Source organism: Anser brachyrhynchus (assembly GCF_964034855.1).
Source record: "Anser brachyrhynchus genome assembly, chromosome: 24".
Taxonomy (NCBI): domain Eukaryota; kingdom Metazoa; phylum Chordata; class Aves; order Anseriformes; family Anatidae; genus Anser; species Anser brachyrhynchus.
In genome coordinates, this window is record NC_137717.1 from 521,967 (window position 1) to 544,311 (window position 22,345).

A 22,345-nucleotide genomic window follows, 5' to 3' on the forward strand; every position below is an offset into this window, starting at 1 on the left:
ACGCTGGGCCTCATCGAAATTCTGGCACTTAGCTGTCACAATTAAAGTAACTGTAGTATTCCTTGATCAGCGGGCTCAGTCCTTGAGTAAAACTGCACCCAGAGCACTTACAGCCCAGAGGGAGCGAGGTGACTGCAGCGTTAACCCAGCACGCGGGAGCTCTGCCGCAGATTCCTACGGGACTTTGAGGAAAATTCTGCCTCCATCTCATCCATAATACCAATCCTGAACTGCAACAGTTTACTTGGAGGTTAGCCTGTTAAAAATACAGGGATGATTCAGATATTTAGATAACTGGATCCACAACATGGTATCTGCTGAGAAAAAAGCCAACATCTTAGGATGGCTAAACATTGCTAAAACGTCTCCCAAAAAAGCTGACTTGGGTCAGCTTCTAGGTGAGTTAAAGTCAGCACATGCCCTTGTCATATCGGACAACAATTACACCAGCTGAGAGCTTAACCCAGACACACACAGTGACAGCAACATGAATGTTTGTCATTTCCTCTGCACAACTACGCCAATTAGAAACAAAACACTGGATTGCTACATGTGCCATTAACCTTATACTTCTCACATTACAAGCACATTATAATCAAATATAAAAACACACATATTGATTACAGCATGAATATCTTAGTCACTGTCCTGAACAAAATAAAATCTGAAAAATTTATAATTAAAGAAAAATGTTTTTCAAATGAAAAGCAAAAATCCCACACGGACATAATCATGACGCATCCCTTGGATGTACTCTCTTGGATGGGGACTACCTTCTGTTCTCAGCTGGTCCAGCACGTAGCCCAGGAGGTCCTGGGATTCCACACTACTACAATAGCAATTAAGTTTCCCATTAAGATACACGTATCTTATTATCAAGAGATAATAGTCACCATTACTAGCAAAACACTCAAGGGCAAGTCAGTAAATTATAAATTGTTTTCTTTGATTTTACCATTTCCTTAAAAGAACATGTTTTGAGAAGGATATCAAGGCTGTAAGAGCCAAAACAGTTAAAAAGATGAGTAATTTTCAAGTCAGAGTTCAGGACGTGATGTGACATTGAAGTACCCTTCTCTACATAGCAGAAATCCTGACGTGAAGTGAAGTGCAGAACTGCCAATTTCAAGATTTCCCAGCATGTTTAGCCAAGGCAGGATTTGCAGCAAGAGGCTTTATTCAACACAGTTCCTGCTGAGGGCAGTGGAACCAGGATTTCACAGCGTGCTTAAGCAAGGCAAGATTTGTAGTGAAAGGTGTTACCTTTACTAAACCAGCTGCTGGAGCTGAAAAAAACAGAGATGCTTTTGGGAGCAATATCCTCAAGCACTCCTCTAGACGTGACTCAGAAACAACAAATTTCAAGCTACGTCCAGGCCAAAAACTCTGCCTTTGAGTTTAACTAGATCATTCTGATCAATTATACAAACTGAGAGAAAAAGCGGTTGATATTTGTACCAAGTTTTTGCTTGTTAGCACAAGTTCCCATGATGCTAATAAGGCTGATGGACTTCCAGCTGAAACGACTTCAGATTCGGTTGGCTCATGGTATGGACAGAGGAGGTTCAGGGTAGCTCGCGCCCATCCCCATAAATAGGGCCCAAGCCGCGGGCACTTATTTACTTAGTCATTTCCTTGCTCTGACATGATCACAATTTACAAATCATGTAAGTAGGTGTAATGTTATCACCCAGCTATGTTTTTTCAATGAAAATTTTTGGTTCTGGACTATGACCCAACTAAATGGTTTAGAACAACAGGTGAATCTCAGGATCTTGCTGTCGTAACCTTCCTCCTCCCCATGGAGTCTCCTCCCCTTTGTTTACTGCAATTCCTTCTTGTAGTGGTTGCACTTGGGCTGAGAGATCCCGCGAGCAGCCCCAGCCAGCCTTTGTTCAGACTGCGACGCGCAAACAGCCATTTGCATGCAGTGGGAGCCTGGCCTGACCCAGGCCTCACTCAGAGCGGTGGGACCAAGATTACATACATTTACATACATGTAAATTTTGCCATTTGCTGTGCAAAAATATCCTGTCTCTGAGATACGGGAAAATATAGTTCTGACTCAGAACTGATGCTATCTTTCCAGTCAAGATTAGAGTCTAAATTGTGCAATCCAGTTTAGCTCACAGTATCAGTTGCTATGCAAAAGATGGTGTTTCATACAGAGGTGTGGTCTTCCAAGCATTGCAACAAATACAGACCACAGCTGGCTTGCCATTTAGATCCAGTACAGTTGGAAAGCACAGCCATTCAGGTCTGATCCTAAAAGAAGATGATTATTCCTCATAAATTGTGGACTGACCTTATGTCATGGTGAAATTAATCGGATTAAAAGGTTTTGAATGCCTGTAAAGAATCTGTCCCTAAAGAACAAAAAAAAAAAAAAAAAAGAAAAGGTGAAAGCATGTTTAAAAAAAAAAAAAGCCTTCTTTCCCACAGGAAACTTCCATCACTGTTGTATTTTCCCTAAGGACGTTTCTGTATCTGTCACTAAAAATTACTGCTGTCAGCCATAATGCATCAGCACAAAGCAGAGGGCTGGGCTTTGGTGGTCTGAAAGGCTATGCAAAGCACAGTTGTTTTTAACCACCATCTCACCTTAGCTCCAGTGAATGTATTTATTATGCAATAAATCCAATTTTGTCTGGAGTAAAAATGACGTCGGGTAGAAAAATTGTGTTTTTTTCACAAGTGCATGCCTGATGCCTAGTCAAGGCTGAGAGAGAGACATTTCACTTGTGTAATGCGAGCAGCTGCTGAAACAGAGGTGAGGGAACTGAATCAAAGACGCACGATAGGGAAGCAAAAGTAGATGAATGCCAAAACCCTTTGAACCCCTGAAATGGCAAAACTGTCTCCCATCAGAGCCCCAAAACAAAGGCCTTAAAATTTCAGTGGCAAAGGAAACAAGCCTAAAACAGATTTCCTCCATAGTGTGAAATAACCCTCTAGAAAATTACACTACTAATAAAAAGCTATCAAAAACGTCTACTGGGAACGGTTTCTCCCTGCAGATAACTTGTCCCTCCTGATCTTAATGAATTCACTTGCAATTTTGACATGCTTTTATTACAGTGGCACTCAACACCCTATAATCCCGGCATGCTAGGTGCTGTTCAGAGATGGTCTTTGTCCCAGGGAACATGACGTAGCTCTTAAAAAGGCTGTGATAGAGGCTGCTAATTATTCATTGTTTGCACAGGGAATAAAAAAGGTTTATATGGAACTAACGTATGGGTAAGTGTAAGTATCATTAGCAGTAATTATAGTAACTGCCTCTATGATCCTCCTCTGTTATATTTGAGGCAGACTTCATTTCATAACTACAGGTTTGTCAGCTAAAAATCCTCTTTCACAACAGGCAGCCCATTGCAAGCTGCTTTCATGAATCCTGCCACTCCGGTGGAGCTGTCACGCAGCGGCGAGTGGTCGTCTTCAGGCAGAGACCAGAGGAAAGCCGCAGCACAGCTGGGTGCTACGCTCCTTCCCAAAGGTGCTCAGCAAGGGCTTTGCACGGAGAGGTTTGAGAGCAGAAACCTGTGGGTTGTCAAATCATCGCAGGGACAGCACAGTGGAAGGCCCTGACCCCCTACTTTTAATGCAGGCAAAATTCCATCTCGCTTCGAACTAGCATTCAGTGGGGGCCAGAGGTGGGCGAAAGGTCTCCTGCCCCAGCGGTTCCTGGGGTAAGGGCAGAATTAAATGGGATGAAGAGGGCATGGGCTGCCGGCAGGCACTGAGCTCTCTTGCAGCACAAGAAGCATCTGCGCTCAAGGAGATCAGGGGGAGCTTCACCACTACCCATGGCAGCGGTTTCCTCTCCATGCCTAAAGAAAGCCAGGAGAACCATGGCTGAAGCAAATTTTGATCCCCGTTGAGAAAACGCAGTGGTGAGAGCACTCTGCTCAGCTGCGCTCGCTGCTGAACCCACGCAGCGCTCGGGGCGGGTCTGTTTGTTTGGGCCACAGGAACAGCAAACAGGAGAGGAGCGACCGCATCCTCCTCACGCCCACGCGCCCATGAGTGGCCTTCTTTCTGGCTAATGAAGTGAGGATTAATTAGAGGAGGTAATGGGCTTCCACGGATGGCATTGTCAAGCGCTGCTTGCTGCTGTTTGTTGATGCAGCTAGGCATTTTGTAATCCCTCACATTGTTTAGCGGTGACTACAGGAAACAGGTAGAAAAGACACTTAGCTTTCCCGAGTTCTAGGCCCTTATACAGATCCTTTACAAATTATGGTTGGTGCTGCTTAGTACTGAGCAATACAAACGTACCATCAGTCCTTGGATATTCCCATTCATTTCCACAAGAAAGCTAATCTGTAACACATCCTTACATGGCTTGAGAAGAGGTGTCATGCAAAAAGTTAAGTCTTTATATTTAAACAAAATCTACATGAAAAGGTATCTGCAACACTGGCAGTGGTTAGTTTGTCATCTGCCAATGGCAAAATGATGAAAAAAATCCACAAACTGATGGGTGGGAAACAACAACATTTATATTTTATATATTTTATATTTATATTTTACTCCTTCACACATGAAGAATACAGTGCACCCCAGAGCCTGGCTTGTCATTGCCCTTCATTGTGTCCAAGTTTTTGCACCCATAATAATACAGTGAGTAACGCTACTAGCCCTAAAGTGATGGTTGGCATCCATGCTGCCTCGTGGCAGCAATGCCCAAGCATTTAAGGCTCAGGCAATCCAGCCCTTGCCATTTCCACACTTTCCGTACAACTTGGCTTTGGTCTGGGCCATAAGCTAATACAGAAAAGGGTCTTCAGAAGCTTTCCCCAGCAGAACAACTTGACAAAAGACAAAGTTACTCTCCTGGGGCTGAAATAACTCTTACCTTCCTGGCCAACCCACCCGGATTTAGCATGCACTCTCCAGTCTTGTAACTCAGTCTGGAGAGTATGAACAAACATTAGGAGGTTTAAACTGCCCCATTTCTGTGCTTGGGCTAAGCAGAACTCAGGGCAGGGATCTAATGTTGTCTTTGTGTGTAGAAACCCAACACAAAAATAACTGAAACACTAAGTCCTGTTTTTTCCCCTTAGGTCCTTTCAAGAAAGGTTAGCATTCACCCACCTACTGCAAATGTGGGGCCCCTTTAAAAGCTCCCCCAGGACTGTATTTGCTGCCCAGCAGGAAAGATGACGCATTAGATTTCATTTCATTTTCTCAAGACATGACATTTTTGTTGGCTCATGTAAGGGGAAAGTATCTCATGCCTTGCTAAAGATCTTCGCATGCATGAGCACACCTCAGGGCAGACAAAGCCTGAGCCGTTCCCAAGAGACGCTGTGAGAGAGATGTGCAATGGGTGGGAGACAAGGCAGACAAAGAGTCACTTCTCCCTAGTGTAAAGAGCTTGCTCGGAGGAGGTGTGCCAGGAAGGAGGGTCTCTGTTCCGTGAGCCAGACCCGTGGTGGCCACTGGCAGCCAGGCAAGGGGCGTTTGGACCTCCTCGAGGAGGTGGGCACGGTGCAGCTCGGGCTCCCCAGGCTGCAGTGCTGTGCCACAGGCCGGTTGCCACCATCACTTTCACTCCTTTATCAGCGATGTCAGCAGAGGCGAGAGCTCCACCCCACCTCTTCTGGTGCACATCCCACCCAAGCTGGCTGTAATCATAAGAAATAAGAGGGAAGAGGGAAGGCAAACTGTGCTCAGAAAGGGACACCTCTTGCTCAAAGCCACAAGAGCTCCATGAGCAGAATGCAGCTCAGGCAAACCTGAGACTGATCCCTTTCCGCTAGACTGTGCTGCCTCTTTCTCAGTCACCAGGATTCACGGCATAAACAGCTTTGTTTCTTCCCTCTCAGCACACTTCCTTGGCTCTGTCATAACCATACTGAAACATCCGTGGACTGAAGTTAGTGCCTGTACAGGTTTTCCTCCAGCCTGGTCATAAAGGTTACATGTCACCACACCTGCCTCACCTGGTAGTTAAACACTAGACACAGCCTGCACCATCCTGCAAAGAAAACTCTGTGTAAGAAACATGTATTTTTAATGCAAACAAATTCTTAGGGGCACAAAGGCTCCTGGTGAAGACACCTCCTCATTGCTGGGTACCCAGCTAATGGCACCCAGCTGCCATTAGTACTAAAGAGAAATAGCGAGCCTGGGAAGACCCATCCTCTTGGGTGGAGGTTCATCCTTGCACCAAGCCACCAGAGGAGATTTTAGGCTAATTCTCAAGGATTAAGAGCTCCTGTTTCAAATCACTAACACTGGATGTTTCCAGTTCAGCTGCAAACTCATAAAATCACTTCAGAAAGTGAAACCAGGCAACATGAGTACCACAAGAACCAGAAACACGTGCGAGTCCCACCTCAGCCTTGGCAATGCTGAGGATCTCAGTTAACTGAACTCTTGAGCAATTTTTTTGTCTCTGACCATTCCCAAATTGGTTTCTTACAACATGAAAGCCAACTGACTGACTTTCTTTCAACTTATCTGATAGAGTTAAAAGAAAACTCCCTGGCGATGCCACTGCATCACAAGACAGGCTTTGATCATCTGAAGCTGCCAACGCACCTCGAAGTGCATTAAACATACGCGACTCGGCTGACTGCATCTGTCTGTTTCCATCAAGTGTACCTGCAAGCAAGCCACCTGCTGAGAAGGGCCACTGCAAGGGAGAAATGACCTGGGTTTTGGGTTCCTGGATACTCCGTGAGGTTTGTCATAGAGAAACGTAGGAGCACTTTGTGCTGAGCACGTCACACAGCTAAGGTAAGCAAAGGCCAGATGGAAGTGCATTTCTGAGCAAGTTTTCAGCAGGAAATGACCTTTCCAATGTGGTTCTGAACGGAGAAACCTGCCAGCAGTAACAAAGTGAGAACCTTCAACAGCTCCCTCAGGGTTTGGGTGCTCATCTCAGCTCAGCAGAGGAGGTTCAGCTCCTTGGTCCACAGGCGCTACCAGTCCATGCTGGTGATCTGGAGTGCCACACTGGGCAGTGCCATGTCAGGGATGCATCCCTCCACCCCCTGCATACATCTCCCTGTGTGCAAAGATCCTCCCAGATGAAAATGGCTCTAACACTGCTCAGCTCAAGGACCAGAGCACAGATTTTGGACTTGGCTTTTAAAGATTCTGATTAGGAGATGAGATAGAGACAAGTGCTGGAGTAGGACACACTGCTGATGAAATGCTATGATACTTCTACACAAGCTATGTGAAGAGATTACAGAAACTTACTTTTTGGTAAAAAAAAAAAAAAAAAAAGTGACCCATTTCCATTAGCCTTTTGTTTCCTGCTGGTGGTTCAGAACTCTTCCCAGATCTTGTTTGGAGCACAAAACACCAGAGCCAACTCACCCCCTACCCCCTGGGAATGTGATTCTGACTTTGTAGGTTATCTGGGGTGGGGTGGGGAGGAAGCAGGGGAGAGGAATGACAGGGCACAGTACAGATGATTCTCATTAATTTTGGAAGGAGTTATAAAAAGTAAGCATTAAAGTATATCCTAAATACAAGGATTCAGCTGATTGAGAACTCATCTGCTTCTATCTCTTGGGTAATCGTGAATGCACTTCTGCTGTGTCACTTCAAAGGCTCAGCACAGCTGGGAGGGTTTTCATCAAAGCTTCTGCATGTCTGGGGGAGGTTTCCCCCCCCCCCATGAATATACATCACTGGAGGCTCATTTTCCCAGCTTTTCCCATGCCTCTCTCTGATTGATCCTCATTTCATTCAGATGAGCTCTTCCTCTCTGGATGGCTAAAGGGCAAGAGACAGCTCTCTCCAAAGCTTTCCCACTCGCCTGGATGCCTCTCCGAAGCTTTTCCTCCCATCAGAGTGGGGGAGGGAGGGAGCTGTTCAGACAAGAGATTGAGCCTTTAAATTAAATTCTTGTCATCTGAGGGCTGGGCCTGATAGCAGCGGGGGTGGGAAGCATATTCTCCTAGTATCGGGACTCTGGCCAGATCCTCAACTGGTGTAAATGTGTTCTGGGGGACTGATCTCAGCAGACATTTCATCAAAACTACAAGTCTTAAAACGCTCCCTGCCCCTCTCTGCAAGGCAGCAGCTTGCTGGGTGAAACCAGCATCATCCCCTGTGAGCCCGCTCTGCAGAGTACGTGAGCTCCACAGACAAGGAACGCTGGCTGAAATTGCTCAATTCCCCTCTTTTTCAGAGGGGAGGGAGGGCTGGGCAGCTTGGTGGAATTTCAAACACTCAGCCACCCTCAGCCAGGCTGGGATTTCACAAGAGCCCAGACCCTGTGTGCACCCAGCACGTGCGAAGCGCTGGTGGCAATGTGGGCCCCTGTCCGGATCTCAGACGGGAGCTCGGCCCTCCTGGAAATTCTGGGCCCGGTGCCACTGAGTTACAGCACGTCTCCTGGCTGGTGGCCAGAGCAGAGAGCCTGAACCTCACCGTGGCTCTTCCACCCTCCGCCTGCTCACTGTGTATTCCCCTGGGCCAAAGTGACCCCAGGGACCGGCAGCGCAGGACACTGCCGGGTGATGGGAAGCACGCCTTCTTACACCGCTGTAAAGCTGCCTGGTTCGAATGATGTCATGTCGCTGTTGATGTTTGGTTTGGTTTGGTTTGTTTTTAACAAAAAGATGTTACGAATCTCCTCTACAGTGACCCGTGGAAAGGTGACAGGCTCAGACATTACCTGCCTGCTGAGATCCTCGCCCACTCCAGGGGCAGCCCTCGGCAGGCGGGTCCCTCTCGGACAGCAGCGCAGCCAGCACCAGAGCCTGCCTCGTGTCCTCACAGCCTCCTGCACGCTCTCCCTCAGCTCAGAGCCCTGCCAACACACATCCCAGACCTTTGCTGTGGAGATCTGACATGGTCCCCGAGGACGTGTCACCCTTCCAGGGACCCTTCCAATGCCAGAGTGTCTGTTGGCACCTGGAAATCCTGCCCTGCACACAGTTCCAGCCTGCAAGCCTCCCTGCACAGCAGCAGCCTCCCCGGCGAGGTATTCAAAGCCGGGTCAGTTGTGCTGGTCCTGCATGTGATTGGGACACTCCTTCCCCCCAGACAGGGATGGGGTTTTCCCGCACCAGTCCCCCGAATGGTTAATTGGATCTTGAATGCTTTATCGCTTCTTTCACTGGGGTGTGTGGTTGCATCTACTTTGACACAAGCCCCTTTCTGAATTGCAAGTTGGCAACAATAAAAGGGAGAAGTCTTTAATTAGTTATCTGGCTAATTAACTTTTACGGCACTGCATAGCTTTGGCATCCAAATACTGCAATGCAAAACATCGCAAACATTCAAACAGAGGCTGCCCTCCCCACCAGGAAGCACGGCTGCTGCCACTCGTGGTTGCAGGGGAGCATCTCGCAGAAGAGGGCACCTCTCACGGCGCCGTGCTCCTTGGACTCCCGCACATCCCCTTCTGCCCCAGCTCACCTTCTGATGGTGTTCAAGTTAAAGGCGCAGAACATACACAGCTTCCCCATGTCATATTCCCCCTCCCAGCATGTGCACTCACTCTACCCCTGGGTGAAATATACCCAAGACAAAATGTATTTCCTGCTTGAAAGGGCTACGTAGAGATAGATCCCTGCGTCCCTCTGCCAGGCAGGGGAAGAATTTCACAACCAGGGCCAATGTAGTGGCATCCTGCAGTCCTAAGCCCACAGAGAAACCCCTCAAATTAGGCAGGGTGCCATCACAGCACAGAGTAAGGAAACGCTCCCAAAGAGGGACAAGCTCTGAAGCCTGTGGGATGACCCCCAAAAGCACAGTTTGGCTCAGAGAGTACAACAGACAGGTTGCCAGAACTAAGTCTCTCTCTCTGTTGGAACATGCAGGGTCCCCACCGCTTTTCCCACGCTGATCAGTGAGAGCTAGGGGTTTCGGGAGGCACGGTGCCCCCAGGAGGTTCCCGTGTTGTTATATCTGCACCTTGTGGGCTAGCACATGTTTTACTCTGTGTGCACTGGAGTTTCGCCGTTACTGCATGTCCAGGCAAGCTCCCTAACTGCTTTCAGCATGAATAAAAACGCACTGTAAAGGGGAAAGGACAGGTTTCAAGAAACACGAGAGAAGAAGCATAAAAGTCTATTGACTCGAGTCCACTGGCTAACAGCATCATCCCACACCGCTGCCCCACTGCTCAGGGAGGCAGAAAGGATGGGAGAGGTCTGTCTGACTTCAGGCTGGGGCCCAAAATAATTTTATTGTAGTTTGGACTTTAACTGAGATCCACGTAACAGCTCTGTTGAATGTACTTGTGGCAGAAGAGTAGCACCAGGTCCAACCAAGTGAACAGGGACAAGCCGTTGCCCCTGCCTGAAGCCAGTCGCTGCGGGACGTGGGAGATCAGTGGACTGGCACCTGATGGAACTGGTGCGCTTGCTCAAGAGGCAAGTTGTTGCCTTTAACGTTACACAGCCAGCTGCCCAGGGAGGGCTGTGACAGGAGTGTTTCAGTAAAGCGGCACTGTGTTTGCACACCACAGGGCTGCAAACAAAAAGCAGGTCACAGGGAAGGTAACGACGAAGTCAGCTCAGAGCTGCAGCATGAGTAACCGCTGCTACAGAAGAGGGCAAACCCCTCTTGACGTTCCTTAAACATGCACACGAGACTCTTCTGCGTGTTCATTTGCTGTGAACAAACAAGCAAACCTTTTGGAGAGAATGATTTCACCCCGTGAGCACAGGGGTTTTGCCTTACTCAGTAGGGCTTCTCTTTGCTGAGGAAGAAAATAATCTCTGCAGATTTGCAACTGCTAGATGATAAAGCAGGTAGGATGGGCAAGATCCCTGCTACAGGAGAAGAGACGAAGGGAAAGTTGTCCCCTCCAGGTACAGACACGCACCTTACCAGCTCTCCCTGAAACAGAGGAAGACCCGTCTGAAACCAAGCATGGTTTGGGCAGCTTCCCTCCCAAGTGGTGCGGGTGAAGCCCCAGCTTTCCCCCAGATCAGCACTGGCCCATCCAGCCTGAGCTCCTGCATTCTGCTAGGGCTGCTCTGAAGTTGCCTCCTCCCTCAGTGCCACCGCGGCATCCGCTCTGCCCGACTGCAGTGCTAACGGTAACGAGGCTTACAAGGGAGGGCAGTCTGCTGACCCAGCACTACTGCTGCCTGTGCAGGTCTGAAGCAGCGCTCTCCTTAGGCAGCTCCCAAGGCCTTGCCTGACCTCCCCTAGTACCCACTGCGGTACAGCAGTCTAATGGACTAGGACACAAGTCCCGTATTTAACACAAAGGTCAGCCTACAGGGTCCAGCTGTCTTTACAGGATTACTGTACTCCCCTTACCCTGCAGGAACAGACTGTCAGGTGTATACAGCCTTTACTTGTGAGCCTTGTATCTGGAGCTGTATCTGGCTACTGCGTACGGTAAAGGCCCTGAATTCCTTTAAAAACCCTGCCCTAGAAGAAAAGAAAAAAAAGAACATGAAATGATTCATAGCACTTGTATGGGGAACATTTTAAGGTTTTGTTTTTGCTTTTGCTTTTCAATCTAAGTCTTTTCAGACTTGGTTTAAAAAACAAATCAAGTCCATTCTCTTATTTTCTCCTGATGACAGGTTCCCCAGATGCCTGTCTGGGTCAGGGGGACACTGCTGCATTTTATTATTTGGCATTGCTCAGCCTTGTGGACTTTTTAACCTCTTAATTACCAATAGCAATTTGTTCTTTCTAAGCACAAAAAGGAAAACACTTCCTGAGCTGCACAAGTTCAGGTATCCCCAGTTCCAGGTCAGAGCTGAGCCTTCAATGAAAAGATTTTCCAGGGATGAGTGAGAAGGTTCAAGTTCACCCAACTGGCTCAATAAAGACAGGACCAGGCTTGCTGCTACATCTCCTTGCCACTGACAGTCTCTGGCTGTCACTTTACATCTCTCCTTCTCTCAGAGCCTGTGCCGTGCACCCAGTGCCAAAGCCACAGCTGCAGCCACTCGAGGGGGCTGGGGCTGTTCCCGTGCCCCGTGCTCCTGATGCTTTGAACGCCTTTGCTGCAGAGCGTCCTGCAGACCTCCCTTGCTGGGCAGAACTGCCAAAGAGCTGGATGCTGTCAGAGGGAGCGAGGTGCCGGCACCTCAGGTCCAAACTTGTCCTCTCAACATGAGAAACTCAGGACAAGGGAGAAAGTTTCCAAAACTGGAGACTTTTGAGTTGTTCAGAAATGTTCTGCCCGTCCCTGAAGTGTAGGTTTCCCTGAAGATCAGCATGTTCTCCACAAGAAATACAAGTGGTTTCCAGGGAAAACTTTGGAATGGTGCGAAACCTTGCCTTCAGTTTCAGATCATGCTTTTTGTTTAGATTGGGGCTAATGAGTAGTTTCTCTTCAGACACTGTTGTGCTCATTCACTTTTCCAAAGAGGTGGTGAAAAACCTTGAAGGAAAAATTCCGCTCCTGCCCTTGGGTTGTACTTTGCTCAGATCTGAAGACAGGCCCATACCACACACCTTTGCCATCACAGATAGATCAGCTTCACCACCTCCAGAAATGAAGACATTAAGCCAAGAAAAGCAGTCTTGCACTGGTGAAGCTCTGCTAGGAAGCTCTGCAGGCGGCTTCCTAAGTCATAGACGTTACTTTCAGGCCGGCCAAATCCCGGGCCCAGGCCTCTGAACTGCGCTGGGGAAGGCACTAGTTTTTGTGTGCTGCAGTCCCCATCTGTGAATACCGTGTACACATGTCTCTACGTTTAGGAGAAATGTGAAGAAATGCCACGTGGGACGAGGGCTGCCCCGTAAGCCACAAGCAGAGGTCGAGCAGCGAGCACAGGGGCGCGAGCTCAGCCGCAGGAGCAGAGCAGACAGGAGGCGCTGCCAGCAGCGTTTGTAGCATCACCCTGAGCGAAGCAGAGACATTAATAAAACAGCAGGAAAGGAAAAGACCATTTAAAGAGCTTTGAGTCTGAATGACTAAAGTCTTAGTCACCCATTTACCAAGTTCTCAGCCAAAAACTCCTTTTAAAATAATTTTTGTCTGGATCATGTTCCCTTGAGAAATTTGTCAAATCACCCAGCAAGAAGCACTGGGAAATGTCACTCAGATTGCCTGAGATTTCCAGCGTCCAGTGTGTCTGTGACAACCGCCACCTCCCCTCCCTGCTGGTAACGTTCTCTTAGCCTGAGTGCTCTCACCTAGCACAAGGCAATGACAGCTGGCAGAGAGGAATGATATTTCAGAAAGAAACAAAAACCAACTGGGGAAGACGCCATGCAGAAGCTACTTCAGAAGGCTGGTTCACATTTGAAGAAATACTGAAAACATTCACCCAGTCCTTCATGCAACGTGGTGCTGGAAATGCACAAGCACATCAGAAACGTTAGGTGTGCTGTGAGTGGTGGCAACCGTCACAAAACAGCAAGTTACTATCTGCTCCTTCCTCTAGGTTGTGGTCAAGAAATGTTCATTCTTTTTCGTGTATGGATCAGCGGTTTGGTTTCCCGCGGTGCCATTCATACCAGAAATGCCCTATTAAAATTTTTAACGTGTGGGCTTTTTCTCAGCTGGCTCAGCCGTCCTCCCAGGCTCACAGCACACAGATCTGCCAGAACCACCGCCTGGGTGGGGTAGGAGCTAGAGGAAGCAGCCGGGATGGCAGTACGCTCCGCTGCCCGCTGCCTCCAAAGGCTTCGTAAAGCCAAATCTCAGCCCAAACTGCGCCTTCCTCACAAGAGCAGGACTGCATTTCCTGCAGTGCCCCTCCTCCAGAAAGGAGCCATCCGTCAGTCTGACTCACGACATGCTGCAGGCTCGGTCTGAATCACCTGTGGCACACAGAGAGCCGGGAGGTGGCAAAACTGCGAGCGTGGCCCCGCCGCCACGGCACCGCAGCGGCGTGCAGAGGCCCACCTCCAAGCCCAGCCACCGTCCTGCCGAGCGGCAGCCCCTGCCCCAAGGCACTGCGTGCGAGTAGAGCAGCGGGGAAGGCAGGCACGGCGCCGAGACCTGCGGGAAGGTCGCACCAGCGGCACCGCCGAGCCCAGGCCCCTGCCGCAGGCGTCCCACCTGCCAGAGCCCCGGGCCGGGCCGGGGGCCGCCGGCCCCCCACCGAGGCCTGCCGCCTGCCAGCACCCGCGGCCGGGACAAGCCGGTGCCCACGACTCGGGGACGCTGCCGAAGACACGGGCGTGGGCGGCTGCCCGGGGGCACCGGGCAGAGCGGGGCCGCGGGGGCTCCCCGGGAGCCCTCCGGGAGCCGGCCGGGCGCGGGCACGGGGCTGGGGGGAGGCGGCAGAGGCGCGGAGCTGAGAGGCAGCGACACCTCGCGGCACGGCCCCACTCCGACACGGCCTGTCGCGACAGACAGCCCCGGTCTCAGGGCAGGCGCCCTGAGAGTCGCCCCCGGAGCCGCCCCCCGCTTGTTCGGCTGCTGCAGGGAGCGGGGGGGCCGCGCTGGGACCAGCTCTGCGGTCGTGATGCTGGAGGAAAGCAGACCTTGGACCCTCCAGACCCTTTGCCTTTGTTTTTCCTCCTAAACTAGCCAAACCCTGTAGTAAACTGAGGTGGTGTAGGTAACCTCGTGTAATCTAGATCCCAGTCAGGTTTCTGTGATGGTAGAAAAAGCATCCCCTTGCTCTGAGGACTCCTCCGGAAAGGCACAGACACCCAGGTACTGGCACACTGTCAGCCTGCTTGCTCTGGATGCTTCCTTAAGCACGAGGAGAGTCCACAACAACCAGGGACTGCTCTCCAGCTTCATTACCAAACTAGACCTGAATCACCATAAAAAGCTGCCAGTGACAAGGACTCGACTGTCTCCTCTGTCCGAAATGTGGTGTGGATGGAGGTGGAATGGCAAGGATAAGGCAAAAACTGCAAAGGCACTCCCACTCCGCAGCTCTCCTGCAATGAATGTGCAGGGTATCTGTCCTCAGAAATCAGAAGAACAATGTTTCATCTGCACTATGCAGTATTTTGCTGTCTTAAATTTGCATTCATCCCGGTTCAGAGCAAAATCCAAACATTTCAGAATTCCCCAGGAAAGGAAAAGGAGCCAGAACCCCCCTCACTTGGCAGGAGATACTGAAAGCCGCAGGAGCCTGGATGCCCACATGCCGAAATATAACCAGGCAAGTCACCACCAGGGGAAATCCTTCAAGGTGCCAGCAGAAGCCTGCCTCGATGAAACACATTTGCAAATCTTCCTTTCCTATTGATCAGCAAATTCCTATGCAAAATGTTTCACTGGAATTTGGGAACTACCATTCTTCCACTGAGGTAAGTGGGAAACATTTCTTTATGGACTAGGTAGTTGAACAGCAAGAACACACCTCAAAATACAGGCCATAGGCAAGGACTAAATTAATGTATGCATCATGTGCACAAAACATCAACAGGAACCTGATTAAAAAAAAAAAAAAGAGAGAGATAAAATAAAAGTGAGAGGCTGCCAGTGTTGTAGGGTTTTGTGTGTGTGCGAGAAAGAAATTTCATAGAAATTAAACAGAGGTAGCAAAAGAGCCAATGAACAAGAAACGTACAGTTGCAGAGGCCTGTGCAATGAAGAAACATATTTTTGGAGAAAGTTGTGATCAAAGAAACTTGTAACAGGGTCTCCTCCTATGGCCTGAATCATAGTGTGTTCGGGGAAATGAGACATTTGATTCCTTCCTGGTAAACATACAAGCTTCCACCAGTACAAACCCCAGCTCCATCAGCTGCTCTCCCACTTAGTACCCAGAACCTGACAGCCACAGCGGAGGGCATGAGGCCACCTGCTGGGCTTGGTGAGCCTCCCATCTGGGGAAGGCCCAGAAAAGCCCATCTCTGTGCTGGTGTTATCTTCTGTGCAGTAACATCATTTTTCCTTTCCTTTTCTCACAGCACAGGCCTGGAGGTGGCTGTGATGAGAAGAGCACGGGAGCACTCTGGCTAACGAAACAGAGCAAGTGGTTGGGCTGCTGGTGTCCCTGCTCTCGCTGTGCACAGGATGCAACAGCACAGCTATTCCAAGCACATGCCCCTGAACACGCTGTGCTCAGTGACGTAGCTCACAGCTGTACCAGGACCTCTCCTGCTGTGTTTCTGACAAGCACTGAACAAAACTGCTGTCTCCGTGACTTTGCTGGGGGAAGATGTATGAGGCTGTAACAGCAGCAACTGAGGAACTGAGCTTTGCTCCAGGAGAACTCTGGAGTTTAAAGGTGTTGTTGAAAATACAAATACCTCAAGAGTTTCATAGCTGCAAATGCCACGGCCAGCAGCTGACGGGCTCATCGATTTGGAAGTGCAGGGGCCAAGAACCATCTGTGTGTTGGCACAGGCCTGACAACTGGTCCTGATCTTGACTGATATTTTGGGGGTGATGACAAATAATTGATAAGTGATAACTGAAGTAAAACGACAGCAGCACTGGCATCCAACAAAGCACAGCCTTTATCAAAAGGGTCCTCGTCCTTTTGTTCCCCCATACCATGTATGGGGCAGATCCCTGCCCCAGTTCTGCACTTTGCTTTCCCCACTATAAAGTGGGGTAAATCTATAACTTGTAAAAAGTAGTCTTAACCTCATAACATAAATTGGGAGAAAATCCTTGGCTTCTTATAAACACAAGACTAACATAATATCACATACTACTGCTTACTGTTTTTATTATTGCTAGGTTATTATCAGATGGTTCATGCAGTAAAACCTTATTTGATTTCTATTAATATTTGATGGCCAAACAAGTAAATTCCAAAGGTCAATTTTCTTATGAAGTGCCTCACAAGAGAAGGCTAGCACTGTGTTACTTTTGCACACAGCCTGTGACGGAGAGATCAGGTAAGTTACACGGGAGGGCGTTGTACTGCAATCTTTACAACATTTTTACTTTCATTAAAAGCAGCTTCACCCCTGCTCCCTTCTTGGCTCACTGTGCAGTCCTGTACTTGGGTTGTACCAGGAAGTGAGGCTGCGTGCATCGGTGCGGTTAATTAACTACATGCTCCTCCATAAGTCGTACAACTTAATACAGGAAACAAGATGATGAAAAGGTAGCAAGAAAAGAAATATATTACAAGTGGAAAAGTTCTGCTTCAGCATGTCTGCTTGGAGGATCAGAGTCCTGGTAGCACTGTGCTTCCTGCGGCAGCCGAGAGGTACAGTACTGCTGGCTTTGTTACTTGCATTTCGCCATGCTATGGGGCTTTGCTTGTCAGAGGAAAGACATACACAGAGAATTTTTAAGCAGTGAGAGTGGGGATGATCTACATCAAGTAAAATATTCTGCTGTAAAGAAATGGCAATTTAAAATCTGTCTACAGAACGTGTCTAGTTGACGAGTAGCGATGTATTTACCTACCGCAAACAATTACTGCCAGAAAGCTCACCGGCAAGCCTGCATGCTGCATCTTGCTGTATTTGTGGTACAGTCTGCCTTGGGAGAACTGGGACTGAGTTCTGTGACCCAGCTGTGTCTGCCTCATCTAGGGGCTCAGAGGTGGGAGCACAAGGCAGTCACACTGGAATTTATGGGGTTGTAAGCTGGATCATAGGAAAATCCGGTGAGACCATGGAGAAAGCTGCTAAAATTATAGAATTGGATGGGTTTCCCACACTTAGGTCCTAATTCTGAAAGCTGTTGAGATGAAGATATTTTATGAGAGATGAGGAAAACCCAACTACAACACAGACATACCTGTTTCCAAAACCAGTTTACAGTCCTAAATTAATTGAGCTGCTTAGAACAATTTTGAAACCACCTTGATCAAAAACAGGTGATATTTCCTATCCCCAGAGCCCTGCTTAATCATTCACATAATTGTCCCTTTCAATTAGGTCATATTCAGCTTTCCCCTCCTCAGAATGTTACACTACTGTCAAAAGATTTTGACATGATTTTGACATGGACTCCAGGAGAAGGATCTCCACCAGATGTGACATACACTGTGAGGTATGAAAGGTAAGTGCTTACCAAGGATGTCTCATCGAAAGTATGGCACGATGCAAACATCTCTGGATGTACATTTAGTAACAGCGTTACAATCAGTGATCTGACTGCATTCTTTCACCAAAACCAATCCTTATCTGTCTGGAAAGTGCTATGAACTCTGAGCAAGATTTGGTATCTTTCCTGCAAAACACTTCCTTCTCTTGCTCTATGAATTACAACAAAACAGCATGCTCAATATTGTGGTGTTTGTTTCTTCTTTTAGCCAGGAACGCATGGACAAATGGATAAAGGTTCGTCATTGTAAAAATATCCACAGTACCTCTTGCAACCTGACTTGTGTACTTCCAAACTTCTTCATTAAATTCCGTGCTCGAGTAAAAGCCGTTTCTGGAAAACTCCAGTCGCCATGGGTAGAATCCCAATTCAAGGAATACTATTTGGATGGTGAGTGCCTGTTGAGTTACAGCCTGGCTGAAAGGACACCCCAACAACAGTGCTTGCATGAGCAAATCAGTTAAACCACATACAGAAAGACCAAGAGTAAGAGGCAGCTTTATGAATACCAGATTTGAGAGTGCACAAACAACAAGCCATAATGATTTGAAAATAAATTTTGTAGCAGGTATCAGAATTTGTTTCAACAGTGTTGTAGGTAAACAAGCTGGTTTCAAGCTCTGCACAATGGAAAGACAGCACCAGTGGGGGTATATTAAATAAAATTTAAAAAAGGTATTCCTTTGCCTTCCTTCTTCCTTCATGTCCATCACAGGATATCAGCTAGAAGTTTAGATCAATCACTTAAAGTATTACTTCTGTGGAATTATGATGTAAGCAAGCACTATTCTTATGTCTGGTCGATCATTTACAGTGGAACTGGCTCCCCCAGTGCTAAACGTGAACGTACAGGAGAACATACTCCATGTGAATGCCACCTTCCCTTTGGCCACCTGTGTGGAGAGTTTCTCCTGGATGTATGACTTGAACCTTTGGGAAGCTGGATCTGAAGACAAGGTCAGTAAAAGTGGCACTTCATAGATGAAGTGGAGGAATGATGCCCAGCTGAACTGAAATAGCTGCCAATTTCTAGGCAGGGAGTGACTGGATCCAGGGCCTAGAGAAACTGAAACGGTCAAACCAGAGTTAAACTAAAGCCAGAGAAGAAATGAGTGCATTACAGTCAGCATGCTTATTTTATCAGTAGCTCCCTCTCTTATTCTATTCCTATTTTTATCAGAGAAGATGTGATGGTGAGGCTACACCACAGTCAGCATAATAGAGAAATATCTGAGGTTTAAAGCAGCTAGTTCAGGTACTGCTAACAGTGTAGCTGTGGCAGCAAAGAGCATAACCCACTTGAAATCCCACCCAAGAAACTATAAGGCCTAGGAGAGATGCTTGCTTTTTGTAGCAAGTGCCTCTCCACACACCTAACCACTGGAGCCATGCAACATGATGAAGAGAATCGTGGGCTCAAAAAGTAAAGAAGCAGCATCTGAATAATGAAAGAACCATCTTTCTAACCGTCTGTTCTTTTTGTTTCTAAACAGAAGCAATACGAAAGTATCTTTAGGAAGAATACAGTGACTATCGACACCACTGCACTTAGAGGCACCTACTGCTTGAGTGCCAGATCCTCCTTCCAAAGCATTGGCTTCAAGTACAGCAAATTCTCCCAACCAGTGTGCATGCTTTTAAACCATAAAGGTATGTCCCAAGGAAGGATGTGTTAAGATGTCAAATGCCAGTAGGGCCAAGTCAAAGATTTCCATCAAATTTAGCTTGTCAACAACAACAACAAAGCCTTCCTGTTAAATGGATTGGTTGGATGTTCTAGTGAAAGGTAACTGCTTTCTATAGAAATGTTTTCATTAAAAAAATCCATCTCTAATGTATTTCCAGAAAATCTTGAAATATTATACTCGAGTTATGGTCACACTGAAATTTAGGGAATTTTCAAATTTCTCCTGGGAAAAAAAAAAAAAAAAAGTTAATAAAGTCTCATTTTTGACCTGCTCTAAGTAAGGCACTGGCTGGTATCAACATTCATTTCTGTCTGTGACTCTGGCTTAGAGGCTGGTCTTAGGCAAATCTGTTATCCTAATCTGTAAAATAAGGCTCTTGAGCCATAACATTTTCTGAGACTTCTAAAAGAAAAGCTAAGCGTAAAAGCCTGTTATTTAAATTTACCATCACTTTAATTTGCTTAAAATGCTATCAACTGAAAAAAAACATTGCTGTGAAGATGATGCCAGAAGTGAACTACAGGTTCCAGCATCCAAAGCTCTGACCTTGGTGAAATAACCAGTTTCTCCTTAAAGATTATGGAGAAAATGAAGTTACTATTGATAGCATGCTCTGGTAAAAGATTAGACTCAGCCTGTTTATGTTGAAAGAAAAAAAGAACAAAATAACAAAGAATAAAGGAGATTATTTTCCTCTTTTTCAGCAGCGGAATGGAAGCTCCCATATTCTGCCATGATCCCCGTGTTTGTCCTCCCCGTCCTTCTGGCAAGTGCCTTCATCACCTGGCTGCTGAAACAAGATGCTAAGCACAAGAAGCTGCCTCATGCTTTGGTACGGCCCAGAGGCTGGGCTGCCGCCCGACTTGATGTCTGGCTGATTTTCGGAGGGTGGCTGGGGAGGAGTGGAAGAGCCGCACGTGTGCCGCATTTCTTGGTTCTGCATTCAGAAATACCATTATAAGACAGCTTTGATTCTGGCATGTCCTATGTCCAAACTTCTCTTTAAAAAGCACCACTAACTCTCCGATCTGTCTTGTTTCTTTCCCCTGGTAGGATTTATCTAATTTTAAAGTTGCTGGACCACCCTTTCACTGTGAGCTCAGTGAGGAGTTCCTCACGGACTCTCTGACCTGCACAGAGAAGCCAGTGTCACAAGGGAAGAAAAATAGAACATCACCAAGAAACAACCTACCATGGATGGCTTCTCTCCTGTCATCATCGTCATCAGAAGAGGAGGAGGAAGATGAAGAAGACAGCAGGACTTTCATCCCATACACTGAAATGCGTCACTTTCCAAAGAGATGTCTGAACTACCAGCCGTCCAGAACTGCTGGGCCAGAAACAGGCAGGGACTCCACATCTGGTGGTCTCTCTGTGGACAGCGGATCTGTGATGGACTTCACGGCCTTGGGTTTCTCTTTCTTTCCAGTGAGACAGAATGAAGTGGACACCTCAGGATCCCAAGGAAACGAAAAGGTATCCCTTCCTCACAGCTCCTCTTTGGGAAGAATATCCCTCACTGATGTGAGATTCCCAGGTCCCAGGGAACATGGACAGCATGATACAGACCGGGATGACTGCCTGGAAATGACCCCCCTCCAAACACCGCTGAACAGGATTTGTGCCAAACTTCCAGCTGATGAACACTGCCTGCACAGGAAGCATCACCATGTCACCACATGTCACCAGAAACCGCTAGCTGATCTGCCCGTCCAGGTCAGGGAGAAGTCACAGCTCAGTGTGGATCCCAGCGTGGAACAACTCATCTGCTTTCAGACCTTACAGGTGGCAGAAGATGAAGGTATTGCGAGTGACTGTGACAGCGATCATTTTATAGAAGGGACACCTCCTGCATCCACAGTGCTAAGTGATGTATTTGGAACTTCAAATATGGAGGGAAAGTATGATCAAAAGTTTAACTTCAAAGGCTATCAGCACACACATTACATGGGAAGAAGCTAGAGTACCGTTGAAGTTCTGTGGTGTGCCTGGGAAGTGGTAGAGAGCTCTAGATACCCAGGCAAGGATACCTAGATGAGAACAAGGACAAATAACTGTCAGTGCTGTGATTATTTATTTATTTATTTATTCGTCTGCACAGAGTTTTTTCTATTAATGTCTGGCCTATCACGGATATGGCTTTAGGAACAGAAGAGGTGTATTTTTACTGCAAGGTAACTAATGGACATTCCCCGTGCCTCTGTACAATACAGCCGTGAGACAGCATTGAAGCGACGGCACAAGGCACACTATCTGAATCCAGCCAGGGTGAGGCATGTGTGATATCTCATGGAGGTATCACAGCTAACACACAGTGCCTTGTGCTCACTTGAGACTTCAGAGCAAGATAACTTTTACATGTGAGTTATGAAAGGCAAAAACACTTCTGAGATGGCAAAAACATAACCCTGTGTGAAACCATCAGATGGGTTCTGAAAATGCAGTGAGTTGTGCCTGCATGTTGGTTTTGAACCAGGATGAAAACACCAAATATCACACTTGCTTCTGTATAACAGCAAAACTGCACTCCTGCTTGGCTGGAAGCACCTTACAGAGACATTTAGCAACCTTTGCTTTTTATGGGATGAAAAGATCTCCCTCTCAGTCTACAGAGATCACCTTCTGTATTTCAGTGGAGTGAACTGAAGTCAAAGTGAGAAATGTGCAGCATGTTTATTTATTTTGCTTTTTTATACAAATGTATATATAACTACTGATTGCCCCTGCTGTGCAGAATGAGAGCTGCTGCATGCAGAGGAAATAATATTTTCATAGATAA

At 47.5% G+C, this 22,345-nt stretch overlaps 1 protein-coding gene across 2 annotated transcripts; it reads left to right on the plus strand.

The window, feature by feature from the left end:
* Nucleotides 1-6,355: 6,355 nt before the first annotated feature.
* IFNLR1 (interferon lambda receptor 1) lies at nucleotides 6,356-22,345 on the plus strand. 2 transcript variants are annotated; one of them, XM_080566950.1, is made up of 10 exons: nucleotides 6,356-6,371; nucleotides 6,476-15,168; nucleotides 15,775-16,713; nucleotides 16,907-17,030; nucleotides 17,710-17,833; nucleotides 18,087-18,268; nucleotides 18,693-18,835; nucleotides 19,372-19,528; nucleotides 20,271-20,398; nucleotides 20,620-22,345. In XM_080566950.1, exons 4-10 carry the CDS (start codon nucleotides 16,973-16,975, stop codon nucleotides 21,526-21,528), a joined length of 1,701 nt encoding a protein of 566 aa, XP_080423076.1. In that variant the 5' UTR covers nucleotides 6,356-6,371; nucleotides 6,476-15,168; nucleotides 15,775-16,713; nucleotides 16,907-16,972; the 3' UTR covers nucleotides 21,529-22,345. The 2 variants fall into 2 exon arrangements, with proteins under 2 accessions (XP_080423076.1, XP_080423077.1); XM_080566951.1 differs by lacking the exons at nucleotides 6,356-6,371; nucleotides 6,476-15,168; nucleotides 15,775-16,713 and having other exon boundaries at nucleotides 16,732-17,030; nucleotides 17,710-17,824.

Excerpts from the sequence above, each read along its gene's own strand:
- IFNLR1 (XM_080566950.1), top strand. The coding sequence starts at position 16,973 with ATGTCTGCTTGGAGGATCAGAGTCCTGGTAGCACTGTGCTTCCTGCGG. Across the intron at positions 17,834-18,086 it reads TACACTGTGAGGTATGAAAG|CCAGGAACGCATGGACAAAT; the intron begins GTAAGTGCTTAC and ends TTCTTCTTTTAG. Across the intron at positions 18,836-19,371 it reads AAGCTGGATCTGAAGACAAG|AAGCAATACGAAAGTATCTT; the intron begins GTCAGTAAAAGT and ends GTTTCTAAACAG.